This window comes from Mytilus californianus, unplaced genomic scaffold, assembly GCF_021869535.1.
Source record: "Mytilus californianus isolate M0D057914Y unplaced genomic scaffold, xbMytCali1.0.p SCAF_11, whole genome shotgun sequence".
In the NCBI taxonomy this organism is placed as follows: Eukaryota; Metazoa; Mollusca; class Bivalvia; order Mytilida; family Mytilidae; genus Mytilus; species Mytilus californianus.
This window is the reverse complement of record NW_026262593.1, coordinates 38,768,623-38,786,345: the sequence shown is the minus strand read 5'-3', so window position 1 is coordinate 38,786,345 and position 17,723 is coordinate 38,768,623. Positions and strand designations below refer to the sequence as shown.

At 32.7% G+C, this 17,723-nt stretch overlaps 1 protein-coding gene across 1 annotated transcript in view; it reads right to left on the bottom strand.

Moving 5' to 3' along the window:
- The window catches only part of LOC127720043 (uncharacterized), a 133,790-nt gene that overhangs the window by 4,669 nt on the left and 111,398 nt on the right, over positions 1-17,723 (bottom strand). The window contains exons 64-65 of the mRNA XM_052226449.1: positions 6,118-6,189; positions 246-594 (exon numbers count right to left, since the gene is read on the bottom strand). Coding sequence (XP_052082409.1) covers positions 246-594; positions 6,118-6,189 — 421 coding nt within the window. The remainder of the gene's footprint in view (positions 1-245; positions 595-6,117; positions 6,190-17,723) is intronic.

Here is a 17,723-nt window from a genome sequence, read left to right as displayed (position 1 = left end):
ACATTATACACTTAGTTTTTTGAGCAAAATAGATATACCTTTTATTTAAGTCTCTTATACATATTGGAGTGGTCAAGATGTATTACTTTGGGATTGAAGACTGTAAAACACTTTACAATTTTGTCTCCTAATTTCATGAAGAGTGAAATAGAAATAAACTTTCATCTGAACAAAGCAATTTAAATGATGAAAAACAGTTAAAACATTCACAAGCTAATCGAACATAAAATATGAATCTCTTATACCTGGATTTATACTGGCCACCCAATGCAGTGCTGTTTCAGTAGGAAAGGCTGACCCTGTTGGGCCACCAATCTCATTAGCATACAATATAGTTTGGTGCAAGAGCTTTTGGGCATTTTCAAGATTTAATTCTTTCTTTGCTAAAATCATTACATCTTCCATGATTTTTCCTGTAATCTTCCTAAATTCTGTTGCCAATTCATCCAGTGAGTAATTTGTCAGGGGGCAATCCTGTTCCAATTTAGCCAGATAAGGTACAGACACCTCCGTTACAGATGATTTATAATCTAGGATCATTGGCTGAAGTTTCTTTCCAATCAATGAATGCCCTGATTTCAAAACAAGAGAAGCCTAAAATAAAAACAAACTGAATAAATATAGTCATCAAAGTAAGTAAACTCCAATTTCAATATGTAGTAGACAAGAGGGGCCTCGGTGGTTGAGTGGTAAAAATAGTCCAACTACTGTATTACTAGCCTGTCGACACTGAGGTTTGTGAACCCTACAAGTGGCAGGTTTGACTCAAACTCCAACCTTTATTGACTAGGATTGTCACTTTTCCAGACGAAGGTCATGGAAAATTGGCTTCCTCAACTAATAAAAACTGACCGCCACAAAATAGCCAATAGCGCTGAAAGTGGCCCTAAACATCAATCAATCAATCATACAAAAGAATTACATTTTTATTATATCACCTGGTTTAATTGCTATATTGATTGGACTACATAATTTATTTACATTTTAGTGCACTAGTGACTTTTAATACCAAAAATAAAATCTAAGAAATCAAATAAACATAAAAACATTATTTTTGGACTCAAACATTTCAGCAATATCCTGTTCCTACCTTCACTTTCTTGGAATTTTAGTAATATTATAGTAGTTTGACTGATTAATTAACTTTCATATTTTCATATTGTGGTTTACTATCAAATCTGTGTATGCATTCAAGTGTAATCTCCTCATCATTTTAAATTTAGGATTGACAAAACATGATGCAATTATTAAAACAATTTATGGCTGCAATGCAATTGGTGGGTAGGATCATCAGACCCATTTTTAAACTAGATACCCAATTAATGATTGTGGACAAGTTTGGTTCCAATTGGTAACATAGTTTCAGAGGAGAAGATTTTTATAATAGACGACAGATGACAAGCACAGTAGGCATAATGTCCGCCTGGTATCCTGTTTTTTCAAGTGATTTGATAGTGTTTTTTTCAAGTGTGAGCCTGTTTTTTCGAGTGAATATGATCAAAATTGTAAGCAAACAAACTTCCTTTCTGGTAAGACGTAAAAAAAGATGCCAGAATCTTATATACAAGATCATAGATGGTCAATTAGTAATTGTGATAAAATAATATCGAAGTTATCAACCCTACATTTTGTTTTAAAAACGTTTATTTTAGCCTTACAATGCTTTATTCCAAAATATAGATTAAAGCTACTTTTCTTACACATACCAAAGCAAATGTCAACGGAAATGCATACATGGAATCTATATTTACTTACATATACAAACACTAAATACAAAAAGTCTTGTTTGTGCTCTGAAATAGACTTTTGGAGAGTAAATAAATTAATGTCCGTGTTTTTTCGAGTGCGTCCTTGTTTTATCGAGTGAAATTTTTTTCCTATGACTTAAAATATTATATGTCAGTGCATTTACGTTTAAAAATCAATAAAAAGGTTCAAAAAAGGTACTGTTCATTGCACAAAACAATGCATTAAATCGTGTTTGATAATGCTTATTAACACGAACATTTCATAAAAAGGCAAGTTTCATTTGTATTCAGAAATCTTCATGTTAAGTTTTATGATATGGATTTTATACAGTAAATAACTCGTGATGTAAACAATCTTTATGTGAGCTCAGACATGTTGGATTGATACGTATGAACACATTGTGTGTTAAGCAGAAAATGTGTATTTTTTAACAAAAAATACATTCTAAATGCTTCATTTACTATTTGCCTTGATGGTAATATATTGTTTTATTGTTCTAGAAATGGAAATCAAAATAGAACAATAGTCAAATGCTCTGAGCTACTGTGAGAAAGATTGACGATGTATATTTGTGAGGTGTACGCATATTATACACATACTTTTTTTTTTTTTTTTTTAATTATTTCAAAAGGAATGTATTAAAGCTTAAAGGTTATTCATTTAGTTGTTTAATAAATGCATTGGATAAGTCCCCAGGTTTATCATCAGCTTAGTAGTCATTACTTTGGTACTGGCATGATTTATAACAAACCTTTCTAATATTGTTTACCTCAAAGGGGGACTGGGGAATAGAAATATGGTCACTTAAGTCACTTCAGTCTTCCAACTGGCAATAAAACCCTTGCCAAAGTGGGGCGTCCATTTGGCAGTGCGGGATATTCAAGTATGCAGCCACATCCGGTTAGAATGTGGTGTGTAGAGAGTGCAACACTCACTGCATGCTAAGAACCATTGCATCATCTCCTTTAGGGGTTTGTAGGTGGCCAGTTGCAAGGCAAAAATTTCTGTCTATCTTCAATATACCATCATTTTCAGTGTCAGTCCAAATTTCCCAATCTTCATCTCGAACATCCTCTGTTACAGGACCTAATGTACCTACATGTATTGGATTTATTTTTAATTTGTTCTTAGCCAGAACATGCATGAAATATTTGTCACTGGCCGTTAGGCATTGTAAGATTTCAACTACATCAGGCAAAGCTGACATTAGATGGATTTGGCTATTGTATAGGTCCTTTTTGGTCATATAGTTATTCAAATGTTTTGGTTCTTATACATCCTTAGCTTTCAAATACTTGGCTTTGAGCATTCAGGATGAAGGTAAAACCAGAAAAGCGCTTCTGATGCATGAAATTTATAAATTGTTGTTTTCATTTTTTATTAGTTATTCCATTCAATTCCAAACGTTATTGTATTTTTTCTTTTTTTTTTGGGGGGGGGGGGGGGGGGGGGGGGGAGGTCTCTTTTAGTAGAATATTTGCGATTATATTAAATTTTTCTGATTTTTTACTGCTTTTCTATAGTTTTCTTGCTCCTATGTTTCTTTGTCACTGTAATATATATAAATCATAAAATATTATTGACTATAAAAACAAAGGTAGCATGAAATGAAATTGAAAAGATTATGAGTCCCTGTACCCGGTTCTATAGACCGTTTTAAAAAGGACCCATTGATTTCTTTTATATCGTAATACTGCAAGGTTATGGTAAAATGTTTTCAGAACAGTAAACTATCGTCAAATTGAAAAGAGTTAAATTTGATCGACATAGTTATAAGTTTTTTGTGACTTATTAAGAATATATAATATTGTCCTTCACTAACTAGAAAAAGTCAGTCTTTTAAGCCCAATAATGTTTCTTTCTTACTCATTTGCTGAAAACCAGGAAGTTTCAAAGGTTGCTCTCGAAAAAAACAACATACAATATAAAACACTGAATTGTAAGTGAACAACTTCGTTTGAGCTCAAAACATGTGGAGCATTCAGAATGAGATTAACAGTCGCAAATAAAACTATATACTCGAAACATAGCAGTAAATCGATCTGATCACATGTAATATCGCTCGAAAAACCTGATCTACAATCGAAAAAAGTAGACCAATTCACTCGAAAAAACATGATCTCAAACAGACATTATAGCTACTGTGACAAGTGCTGGGAAAAACTCACTTTGGCCCTCTGGGCCAGGTGAGCTAAAAAGGAGAAGAGCCTGTAAAGGTGGATTTTTTAAACTTTAATTGTTTTAGTTGATCTAATGAGTAGGTTACATTGCTAAATATTATATTTTGAAAGAATAATAAGAAAAGGTGGATTTTAAATATATAAGATTGAAATAGTAAAATATTTTATTTTAGTCCATTTTTCTAGGAATTCATCACCTTTTCCCACCATTTCATATGTGCCACCACACCTCAACCATTGAAATTTTGGTTGAAAAAGTAAAGAATATGATATATATAAAGAACATTTCAGCAATGGCAAATTTTGGTGCACTGTAAAATTTTCTGAAAACTATCAAGATTTTGATAAATTATACAAAAAATTAGTTTTTAGCTCACCTGACCCAAAGGGTCAAGTGAGCTTTTCTCATCACTTGGCATCCGTCTTCCGTCATCGTCGTCCGTTAACTTTTAATCTTCTCCTCTAAAACCACTACGCCAAATTAAACCAAACTTGGCCTAAAATCGTCCTTAGGGTATCTAGTTTAAAAAATGTATCCGATGATCCCGCCCACCAATCAAGATGGCCGCCATGGCTAAAAATAGAACATAGGGATAAAATGCAGTTTTTGGCTTATATCTCTGAAACTAAAGCATTTAGAGCAAATCTGACATGGGGTAAAATTGTTCATCAGGTCAAGATCTATCTGACCTGAAATTGTCAGACGAATCAGACAATCAGTTGTTGGGTTGCTGCCACTGAATTGGTAATTTTAAGGAAATTTTGCAGTTTTTGGTTATTATCTTCAATATTATGATAGATAGAGATAAACTGTAAACAGCAAAAATGTTCCGCAAAGTAAGATCTACAAATAAGTCAAATTACTAAAATTATCAATTGACCACTTAAGGAGTTATTGCCCTTTAAAGTCAATTTTTCACTATTTTTCGTAAATTTTTTTAATCTTTTCCAAAAATCTTCTCCTCTTAATCTACTTGGCCAAATAGAATTAAACTTAGCCACAATTATTATTAAGAGTATCTTGATTGAAAAATGTATCTGATGATCCTGCCCTATAACCAACATGGTCCCCATGGGTAAAAATAGAACATAGGTGTTTTATAATACTATAGAAGTCTACTGGAAAAATGTAAAAAAAACAATTTCAAAGGGTCACAACTTGAAAACTGATTGAAATAATGATAAGGGGTCTTCAGTAACTATTGTAAGACTACAATGGGATGACATGATTTTTTTCCAGGGGTGCAATTTTTTCAGGGGGGGTGCTTATAATTTCTCCTTGATATGTTCTATTTTCAGAATTATTCTGTGTTACTTTTTCCATAAACCATTATTATATCATTTCTTTCAGCATACTTATATTGGGTGAATGCCCCTCAGACCCGGCGGGATAGTCGGGGTCAGGGGAACCCCTTCCCAAATTTTTTTTGAAGGGTGTTCAATAAAAACATTTTAAGGCATTTTCAGCATTATACAGGCCCTGGGTGAAATAAATATTGGTGCGGAGGAAAGGAATTTTTTAATTTTTTGTTAATTATCTTGAATATCATTATAGATTGAGATAAACTGTAAACAGCAAAAATATCAAGCAAAGAAAGATCTACAAATAAGTCAAACATGACCAAGATTGGCAATTGACATCTGATTGGATTTATTGTCCTTAAATTTAAAGTTATTTTCTGCAATTTATTGGTAATTTTTGTAATTTTTTTCAAATTTCTTCTGCTTTTAATTTAACTACTGGGTCAAATTAAACCAAACTTGGCCTCAATCATTATTAGGGTATCTTATATGATTTTAACCTTATTTTACATGATTTCAAAAACCACAGTAGATACAGGTGAGCGACACAGGCTCTTGAGAGCCTCTAGTTAATGAATTAACCTACATTAATCACATCACAAATACATCACTAATGACGCAATTGGTGATAATCATCTTTAAATGAAACAATTAGACATTTTAACATATGTTTTAATCATATTTTTTCAACATTATCAGATTTTTAGGGCCAAAATTATGAGTTAATGAACTAACTCCTATGAATCTTCTTAGCAATATATAATATGACATGTCATATTACACTAAAATAATAAATACAAACAAAAATAATATAGAATATCAACCTGTACAGTTAAAGAAGCATCATCACTACTTGATTTGATATTCTGTGTTAAAGTATACTTACAGGGTGGATCTTAGTTCCTCTTACACTTTGGGGTGCACTGTCTCTTGCTTTTATTTTCCTATTATCAGCATCCTTTTAAAAGAATAAAAATGATCTTATCAATCACACAACTGATGTGACTCGCATATAATTCAATGGGAATATTCTGGGCATGCCTCATCAATCCCACTTAACAACCAGCAAGTAATTATACTCATCGTGTCAATTTATTGAAGAAAAAAAAATGATTGGGACAAATTGTACTGTTTGAGATCAATATGTCCAGTAGCAAATATAATATTATGTTTAGGATGAGAACAAAATATCAAACAAATAAAATGAAGTGAAGGACTCAGAGATTAGTGGGAACTTTGGAACTAATCACCAGAAAAAAGTACGTTGGATTAACATTCAATAACTTTGCCTCAAACATTTTTGAACATTTAAGTTAGTGGTTTACCCATACCCATGAAAATTGGTATATCCCACAAATAATTGATTTTATCATATGAATATAAAAACTTTCTTATCTCATTGGCTAAAAACTAAGGGAATATTCTTTGATAATTATAGAATAACTAATCGAAGAATTCAAATAGAGAAAAATATTCAATGAGTGACCGAACAACACATTAATTCACGAATGCGCGTAGCGCATGAATTAATTATCAGTGTTGTTCGGTAACGAGTTGAATATTTTTCTCTATTTGAATTCTTCACATGTGAAATTATCGGTTTTTATTTGACTGGGAAATCAATGTAATTCAATGCTACCAATGTAATAAAATGTTATATTCACCATGGGAAAATTCAATAGAGGTTGATATAAGATTTGGAACAGCTATTGTGTACCTATAAAGTTTTTTTCCCTATGCAACGTCAATAACGTAGGCTTATTACGTCAAGCACACTCTCATTTTCTTTATTCAATGTTATTTTTTTCTTAATAAATATTACTGAATATTTCATCTTATAAAAGTTTAGAAACTGCAGATTAAATATATTTAATATGAAAAGAGTTTGTAAGATGTAAAAAAATCCATCAAGGTTTGACCTAGTTTGCTGCAGTAAACTTTGAGGTAGTCTACGATTAAAGACTTAAATAATTTAGTAGTAAAACTAGAAAGTAACCAAAACAAGAGTGGGTTTGAAGGATACCATAGATGTTTATGAATACACTAAAGTCATTTTTTTTTATTTTTCAAGGACAGAAAGGATAAATACACCTAGCAATTATTCTTTACACCAAATGTAGTGAGCAAATTGCTGAAAGAATTTAATAAACAGAACTAACCATGAAAAGCAAATGTTCACCAATGAACCATGAAAATGAGGTCAAGGTCAGATGAACTCTTCAAGATATACATGCATGTACACAATACAATCACACCAAATATAGTTAACCCTTTTCTTATAGTATTTGAGAAACAAACCTAACAACGAAAACTTAACCTTGACCAATGAACCAAGATATGAAATGAGGTCTAGGTTATAAGAACCCTGACAGACAGACATGTACACCATACTATCATTTCATGCACCAAATAAGGTTGAACAATTGCTTACAATAACTGAGAAACACACTTACCCACAAAAAACAAACCATGATAAATTGATAAAACAATTTGCAATTTGGTCAGAATTTTTAAGAAACTGCCAAGGTGAGAGCAGCACTTACAGTCAAGTCACTGTAAGACAAAAGGGCTATAAATGCTTGAAATTGAAGAATATAACATCAAAAGCAATGGGGTAAAGAATTAGTGTTGTGCCCCCATATCAATGAGCTCTTCCTGTCTGTCTATACATGCACATATATTCATTGAATACAATTTGCATGCTGCTTTTGGGTAAACTATAACCAGTATATTTTAGATGTCAGAATGTTAAATTCTAATAATTGTTATATTTCAGTATTTGTTATGATATTTAACACTAGATGATTTACTTGATAAATAATTAATATAAATCTTCACAATTTTAGAGAGTGTAAAGTTAATAATTATGTAATCCCCTGAGGGTTAAAAGATAATATAGAATTAAGGATTAGAGAAGTGTTTATTATATTATATTTATACAAAAGGGATTTCATACTTTTTAAGATTAGTTTAGGTTATGTTGTGAGCCAAAATTTGTTCCTGTGAAAAAAGTTCCAGTGGAACTTATACAGTCCAGGCGATTATTTATTCGTGTAATATTATGTGCATGGGTAATATTACTTAAACAAGTAATTTTACCTTTATTACGAATATCTGTAATATAGACGAGTAGAAAGTGTTATCTCCCTTTAATCATAGATTGTTTCGAAAGACACAGGCAAGTTAAAAAAGGGAAAGTTATAAAATAAACAAAGCAAATAAAATTAAAACAAAAGGTAACACTTCTTTTCGCTATGATCTGGCAATAAAAGGTTACATGCAGCGTATTTCACTATCTGATTTGATATTGTCAGTATCTGACGGTTCGCAAGGAAATATAAACGGAAAAGGGTTTAGTATATACCTACTGTAGGGAACATTATTGTTTATAAGAGAAGTTGCTTATCTGAGATTTAAAAAATAACTTCACGATTTAAAATAATGGTTTGATTTCGGAAAATATGATCAGCAGTGTTTGATTAATAGTGTTTCAACATAATACTTTAAAACAATACAAGACATAGGTCGTCAGTAAGCTTTTATCAATGTAAGATTTTTCAACAATTACACATGCAAATTACCTCAAGTATATGAAGTTTGTTATTAAACATAATGATAAACAATCAAATATCTGTCATCATTACCATATTCTCCGGATTGAATAAAATCATTTAGATATTACATATTAAGACAAAAAATGACGAGGTAAGGACTGGCACAGGAATATGTTGAAGGGCTAAACTAGATTTTTTTTTTAAATCTCAATTTAATCATAAATAAAGGAATAATAATTTTAATATTATGATAAAATTGAGAATGGAAATTTGAGAATATTTCAAAGAGACAACAACTCGACCAGAGAACAGCCGAAGGCCACCAATGGGTCTTCAACGCAGCGAGAAAATCCCACACCCGGAGGTGGTCCTCAGCTGGCCCCTAAATACAATTGTGTACTAGTTCAGTGAAAATGGATGTCACACTAAACTCCAAAACATATAAATGAACTAAAATTAAAAATATACAAGACTAACAAAGGCCAGAGGCTCCAAACTCCCAAGCAGTTCCAGCTCCGATCAGCATACTACTCTACACTAATGTAGACTAGTTTGTGATCTTGAAAAACCCTGGTGTAATAATTTTTTAGTAATACAGAGATTTCTTTCGTTGAAATCAAATACGTTGTTACATACACGAGTGAATCGAACAAGTTGAGATATACAAACACCATAAGATGGTGACAAAGGAACGTCACCATCTAACAATGGATAATTAACAATAGGAAATGAAAAATCATCTCTTTTATCATAAATTTTGGTATTAAGCTTCCCGTTAAAGATATAGATATCAAGATCCAGGAAAGGGCAGTGTTCATTGTTAGTATTATCTTTATTTAAAGTCAGTTCGGCAGGATAAATCTCTATTAGTGTGCATACTGAAGTCGTCGTTATTGAGAGCCAATATATCATCTAAACATCTAAAAGTGTTATTAAATTTTTGAATCAGATGTTGTTTCGATGGGTCTTTTGGTCATAAATTGTAACTCATAACAATACAGAAACAGGTCCGCAATAAGTGGTGCACACTTAGTCCCGGCCATGGGAATTCCGATAACCTGACGATATACGGAATATTACGTGTGTGAGAGAATTTGTTTGCCACCCGAAAAATAACATTTGTTCTCAAAATAATTAAACATTCATCGTAGAAAATCAGATAGAAAATATACCATTTACAATGCTCTCAAACGGGTTGATGAAATATTTGAAGAAAAAATATTACAAAATTGGTTGAGTCCTTATTGCATATATAATAATATATACATTGTATCATATAAATAGACATGAAAGCATGAAAAGTTACATTATGATTAATACATCATATTATCAACCTATTCCTTGTATTGTAATATGATATGAATATATGCATGTAAGAAAAGCGAAAGATACAATTGTTGTTTTTTTTAAATTGCGGCACATCATAAAGTGTTTCTGCATTATATTAAATGAATTAAAAAGAATAGTTAAATTGAATAAACACGAAGTTTTTGTCTCGCTCCGACGATGTAGCGGAGGCGAGATCTAGGCGTGCCGTGTTAAGTTTGTAATAAGGTCAGTCAGTTTAAGATAAACCACTAATAACAAGTAAAGGCTATTTGGTATGCAGTTGTATTAGCGTTAGCAAAACTCATATCCGTGAATATTATATGAATGCGCCCTCACAGATGGTCGACCTTTGAAACTTTTGCTAATATAGTTTCTATGTTGAAGTTTGTGATAGAATTTCTGTCAGTCAAAGATGGTCAAATTTTTAAACAATTAATAATGAATTTTTCAAGATTTTTGTACAGTTCAGTATAATCAAATTAGATCTTCACTAGCACTTATGAGAGAACGACATGGATGCAATCAATTACAAACCAAGATATCTTATACTTATCAATAAATCAACATGTCTACGACATCTTTAGAATTTCATTCATTGCCAGTGTTTATTTCATCATATGCATATTCAATGCATATGTCTTAACTTCTAAAGATGGTGATAAACTGTAAGCTATTTTTTAACTAGAATACTATTATAGATATGAGAAATGAAAAGGGCAGAACAGTCTCCGAATGTCGCAACTACCAACGATTTGCATCCTTAAAGACATTTATGAAGCAACATAACAATGAGAAAATGTAGTATAAATGCCAATGAAATAACTATCCTCCAGCATAGCATACAGACCAAATGACGTAGATGTAAGCACTATGGTAACTGTTCTCATCAACAATGAGCACAATACATCCCGTATAGAGAGTTTTAAGAGGCCTCGACATGAAAAAATGCGAAACAATTCAACCATAAATACAAACGGTATGATTTCTGTACAGACAAAAAGAAAAACACATAAGTCAGAGAGCAACTAAGGACAACTACTACATTACAGGCTCCTGACTTTGGACAGGCACATAGAGAATGTGGCGGAGTCAAACATGTTTACTAACGTACAACCCTCCCCTAAACCTGGGTTGGCTGTGTTACAGCACAGCATAAGAACCAACTATAAAAACAAGTCGGAAAAGGGTTGACTAATCAGATTGACATAATACGGAGAACAAAAAAAAAACAAGAGTGCACACGCTGAAATGTCTCGCCTTATTTTCTAACCACTGATTTTATGTTGATAGTTCAAAATATAAGGTTTTACTACAAGTATCACATAAACTTAACATGATCCAAGAAAATGAGGTCAAGGTAAGATAAACCAAATGAGAAATACATGTACACCTAACAATCATTCAATACACCCAATATAGTTGACACATTGTTTATAGTTTCTAAGAAACCGACGTTACCACGAAAACAAAACATTGACCAATGAACCATTAAAATGAGGTCAAGGTCAGATGAACCATACCAGACAGACATGTACATCTTACAATCGATTTATGCATTTAGTAAATATAGTTGACCCATTGCTTATAGTATCTAAGAAACAAACATAACCATGAAAACTTAACATTGAACAATGAACCATGAAAATGAGGTCAAGGTCAGATGACACCTGTCAGTTGGACATGTACAACTTACAATCATTCCATACACCAAATATTGTAGACCCATAATTAGTATAGTATCTGATATATATATGGACTATATCATGGCCACGAAAACTTAATCTTGTTCACTGATCCATGAAATGAGGTCGAGGCCAAATGAAAACTGTCTGACGGGCATGATGACCTTGCAAGGTACGCCCATACTAAATATAGTAATCATATTACTCATAATAAGAAAGAAATTCACATTACAAAAAATCTTAACTTTTTTTTCAAGTAGTCACTGAACCATGAAACTGAATGAAGTCAAGGACAATGGACATATGACAGATGGTAACTTCGTAACATAAGGCATCTATATACAAAGTATGAAGTATCCAGGTCTTCCATCTTCTAAAATATAAAGCTTTTAAGAAGTTAGCTAACGCCGCCGCCGACGGATCACTATCCCTTTGTTGAGCTTTCTGCGGCAGCAGTCGCAGGCTCGACTAAAAAATAAAGAAAAAAACCCACAAAGTACCGATCTAAGAGTACTCGTAGTAAAATCAGCTATTATATCTCTTACACCTATAACTTAATGCACAGAGTATGTAATGAAAATATATGTTCTTCGGTTGGTTAATTGATTGATTGAACGTCTAGTAGCACTTTTTTCGTGTTTATTAAAGACGAGAACTTATTAACAATTTATAAAAAAAAAGGTATAGGTTCTGCTAAGTAAGTTCATCAATAAGAAGAGTTTGAAATTTGGACTGCTATTAGAAAACGAGTAATAGTATAAAAACGGAAATTTCGCTTTGCAACAGGCAAATGACGGACCCCTCAAAGAGTTCTTGCAAAGGTTCTTTAATGTGAGGAGACTGTGACACCTTTCGAAGATAACGTTCCCATTCCGACCAGACGTAGACTAGGTTCCAGCTATGTATAATCACCGTGTTCTATACACATTGATATATAAAATATGTACTACTTATGATATCGCTTGATATCAACTCGAGTTATTATACCCTGCTTTAAAAAAGTGGGGGTATACTGTTTTACCTCTGTCTGTCCGTCCGTCCAATGCATATGTTTCGTCGCATCTTTCTCAGGAACTACATTACAAGGATTTCTGAGATTTGGTTTAAGGGTTTATATGAGTCAGCTATACCTTGTGATGCGTTTCAGATTCATCACTCAACAACCTCCTGTTTATTTTATACTTTTAGGGGACGGAGGTATCCTTAGTGAGCAGTCTATAGCTCACAGATCCACTTGTTTAATTTCAATATAATAATTAACAAGCCTTTGTCGTCAACTTTAACATCAGACATTTTAAGACTATTTGTACCCTTCAGAATTTAATAAAATTTGACAAAAAGAAGATTGTCCGGTGAAAAGTGTGAGTGTTTATTGTATTTTATTGAAAAGATCATATATGTCCATTGCCATGGACGAAACAACATCGTCTTAATCTTTGAAATTCACTAACGATTAGCCAATGGAAATGCTGTGATATCGTTTTATGATGCTTGATAAGTCAATCAAATTAACGCAGTTTTTCGTATAACTTTTTGTATCACTCTCCGTGCTAGCAGTTTTCACAATTCTCCCTGGTTGCGTTCAATATTGTAGCTGCTACGTAGCGCTACCTAGAATTTGGCTATTGAACGTATAGCTAGCCTAGCGTCTAAATAGATCTAGATATCCCAGAACAATCATGCTATCTAGCGAATACAAAATGGCGTTGGGAAGGTACTAATGACACCATTTTGCTAGCTACATAGCATATCGTTCAACATAGATAGATATCTAAGACATAGTGGCTATGCTAGCTGCTACGATATTGAACGCAACCCAGGGATATTTCACTAGTGATGAGAAATATTTTTCTCACACCGATCAAGAAATGTGAAAGCCAGGTGAAACCATATTTCTATACCCCATACAAAGTTGGGGTTATTTGTACTTTGAAGTCTATCTAATATAAACTACTAGTAACTGAAAACTAACAAATACATACAAATGGCGATAGATCATAGTTTAGTACTAGTGGCGGATCCAAAAAAAGGGGGGGGGGTCCGGGGGTTGGAACTTTCCCCTTTTTTTTGGACGATCAATGCATTTGCAATGGGGACATGTGGTTGGAACACCCCTCCCCCCCCCCCCCTTTTTGTTTTGAAAATTGCTGGATCCTCCCCTGAGTACGCTATTGTCTTATTTCTCTTACATTATCATGATTCATGATTGAAATGTATTAAAGTGTAACGATTTTATTAAAAGTATAAAGATTGTCTGTTGATTTAAAATTATTTCTAATTTTATGATTTGACATCAACCAAGTTAAGAAAGGCTACTACCATTTTTGTATTTTTTTATAATTATAATTAGTAGTTTAATATTATTTAGCTTAAACAGGTATGTATAAAAGGCGATGTGGGACATACACCGATGAGATACCAATCCAGCAACACATTAAACTAAAAGTCTTCTAGAGGGTTATGTAAGCCTTCAATAATAAAATTGAGAATGGAAATGGGGAATGTGTCAAAGAGACAACAACCCGACCATAGAACAGACCAAAAGTCTACATCTGAAGCACCTAACTTCATTGACCTTTATCAGGAACGGTCAGAACCAGAACTTTGAAAGCAAACTAAGACCCATTGGTGGTCTTCGGCTGATATAAAAAAGAAGATGTGGTATGATTGCCAATGAGACAACTTTCCACAAGAGACCAAAATGACACAGAAATTAACAACTATAGGTAACCGTACGGCCTTCAACAATGAGCAAAGCCCATACCGCATAGTCAGCTATAAAAGACCCCGAAATGACAATGTAAAACAATTCAAACGAGAAAACTAACGGCCTAATTTATTATGTACAATAAATGAACGAAAAACAAATATGTAACACATAAACAAACGACAACCACTGAATTACAGGCTCCTGACTTGGGACAGGCACATACATAGAGAATGTGGCGGGGTTAAACATGTTAGTGGGATCCCAACCCTCCCCCTAACCTGGGACAGTGGTGTAACAGTACAACATAAGAACGAACTATAAAAATCAGTTGAAAAAGGCTTAACTCATCAGATGGATAAAAATACAAATACTACAAAGACAAGTGAACATGGCCAGGTACTTGTACATCCCAACAACAAAAAGACACTAAGTACAGATCTGAGAGTACTCGCAGTTACTGACAGCTAGTTCAAAGCCACTATTGATGTCTGCTCTTTGGTCGGATTGTTATCTCTTTGACATGTTCCCCATTTCCGTTCTCAATTTTACAATGTATAGATATACTAGCATATGCTAGGAGCTTTATGACCAAAAGGAACATACAAAGAATAGCAAAATATACGTAAGTTCAACTATCCCTTAGGGAGTTGGAACCCTAGTTTCTTTTAAAATAATTTCGAATTTTTATCATCGGCGAATTTTGGAAAAGTATGTCAGTACCGAAACACATGTGTTTTTGGTACTCTTGGGGATTATAGAACAGCAGTCCTCCTATTTTGAGCGATTCGATACTGTCATAAAAATAATTAATTTTGTAAAGCTTATGTTTATTAATATTTTATGCTTTAGACCAAAGCTTAAATTTGTAGAGCAAAAAAAGTATCAGTGAGGTTTAACTTTTTCAGCCAATGACTGAATATAAGAACTCCTTTTAAAAGTCGCTCGGCACGCCTTATATTTCGACTTGGATATAATGCAGCGTTACATTATTTATAACTGTTGGTTACTCTGGATCTGTGTCCTAAACCCTGGGATAAGCGCACAATCTACATTTATTTATTCTAAAAGGTAATAAAAAAATTGGGAGTGTAAAAAATTCACACTGAATGTCCAGTTGAGAAATTTCCCTACAATAAAGATATAATGTATAGGCGGAAGATTACGGAAGCGTATTAGCGCCACACAATTTTTTTTTATATATTTCTTCCTACATGTATATTTGCGTTTTAACGCAAACCTTTGCGCTAAACGGCAAACCTTTGAGATATAACGCAGACCTTTGCGTTATAACGCACACCTTTGCGAAATAACGCAGACATTTTCGAAATAACAAAGAATCTGTCGTATTCTGAAATTTCAACAAACGATTTCTTACATCAAAATTTTAAAAATGTTTATTCTAAATAATTTATTTTAAAGCACAAAGATCATTGTTTCTATTTGACTTATAGTTTCACAATTGTATGACATTATTTTTGCTCTAATCTACTATACCCCTTTTTGTTTATCAAAATTTTCAAAATCTTGGCCTTTCAATTAGAATTTGCCTATACCATATCTATTTTCTTGTTAAATTTATAAAATTTGAAATTATATCATGAATGTAAATGTAAATCCAATATAGTTTCTGATTATAACATACACAAAACTAAATTAATAATTGAAAACACAAACCTAGGAAGAAATTTAAAAAAAAAATGTGTGGCGCTAATTAGCTTCCGTAGAATTAAGATACTGATTGTAGTGCGGAATCATATTTATGGGCTAATCTTCTCCATGCCTAAAAGCTGAATCAAGTTTTCATTAGGCATAATACAATAACATGCATGATGATTATTTTGATTACAAATTATTTTTTTCTAAATGAAAGCCAAATAAACTTTTGGCCCGACAATTCATCTTTTTAAGGGGGTATGGTTATACTTGCATAGGACAAACATTATTTTCCAACTTAAAGGACAAACCTTTTTTCTAAAACACACAGGAACAAACTTTTTTAAATCAATGTTCTTATTTCTGGTAGAAACAATCTATATTTTTTTCAATTCACATCAGAATATTTTTTTTCATTTTTTAGAAACGTCATGGTACCTTTATAAAAATGAAAAGATGGTCGTTGTCTTAGAATAGTAACTGTATAAAATATTATATTGACAAAATGTTTTTATTGTCATATCTAAAATGCAACAAACTCCTTTGTCGGTGTAGCAAATATACTTTAGAATGATGTCGAGCACTGTCAGATTAATTATAAATTACGGCGGAAACTAGAGGATAGAATGTAAGAGTGATGATAAAACAACGACCTTCCCTGTATCAAATATCCGTGAGTCATGCATAATCAGCATGTTATGTACAGTTATATTTCCCGCTTCTTTCGCCCTAATCGTTGAACGATCTTCGACACTATCTAAATAATCATGTTAGTTGGGTTAAAGCAGTTATATTTCCCGCTCCTCTCTTAGTCTAAAAATAAAATAAGGTATTTGTATACGTGAATATAATTTGGAGAACAATTTCGTTATGGTGTAAAACATATGGGTTTTACACAAGACTTTGTACTGGGAAATGCCATCCAAAAACATGTTATATATCTAGATCTCTTGATCTCACAATTATATTATCATAACAAATGCATTTCTTATTATATTTTCTTTATTTACTAATTTGTGTAAGGTGACTTCTCATACACAGGACCTTTTAGAATATTAAAAATATTTCTTTCAATTTAGTTCATAATTCAGATCTAAATAAAAGGAGGTGTGGGTTATACATCGATGAAACAGCAATCAAACGACAAAATACTTTTGGAGTTTTACTATTTGTTTTTTAACAAATGGTGTGATGCATGGATGAGTGAACACGGTATAAACTCGGACTGTGGATTTTATATAACTACTAAATATACATTGCAGTTTAAAAAAATAAAGTTAATTACCGAGCGCTAGACGTTACATTTAGAGCACCATACTTCTGTTTCGAGCTGTAGACTTTTTAAAAATCTCCAGCACTAGACTTTACATTTTCAGCGCTGGGGTTTATATCTTTAACGCTGAACTTTATCTCCACCGCTCATTTTACATCTGTAGCGCCATGCAGTCTTTCCATCTCCATTGCTAGATTTTAAATATATCTACAGCGATCAACTTTATATTTGCAGCGCTTGAGTTTACAGCTTCAGCGCTGTACTTTATATCTTCAGCGCTAGACTTAACAT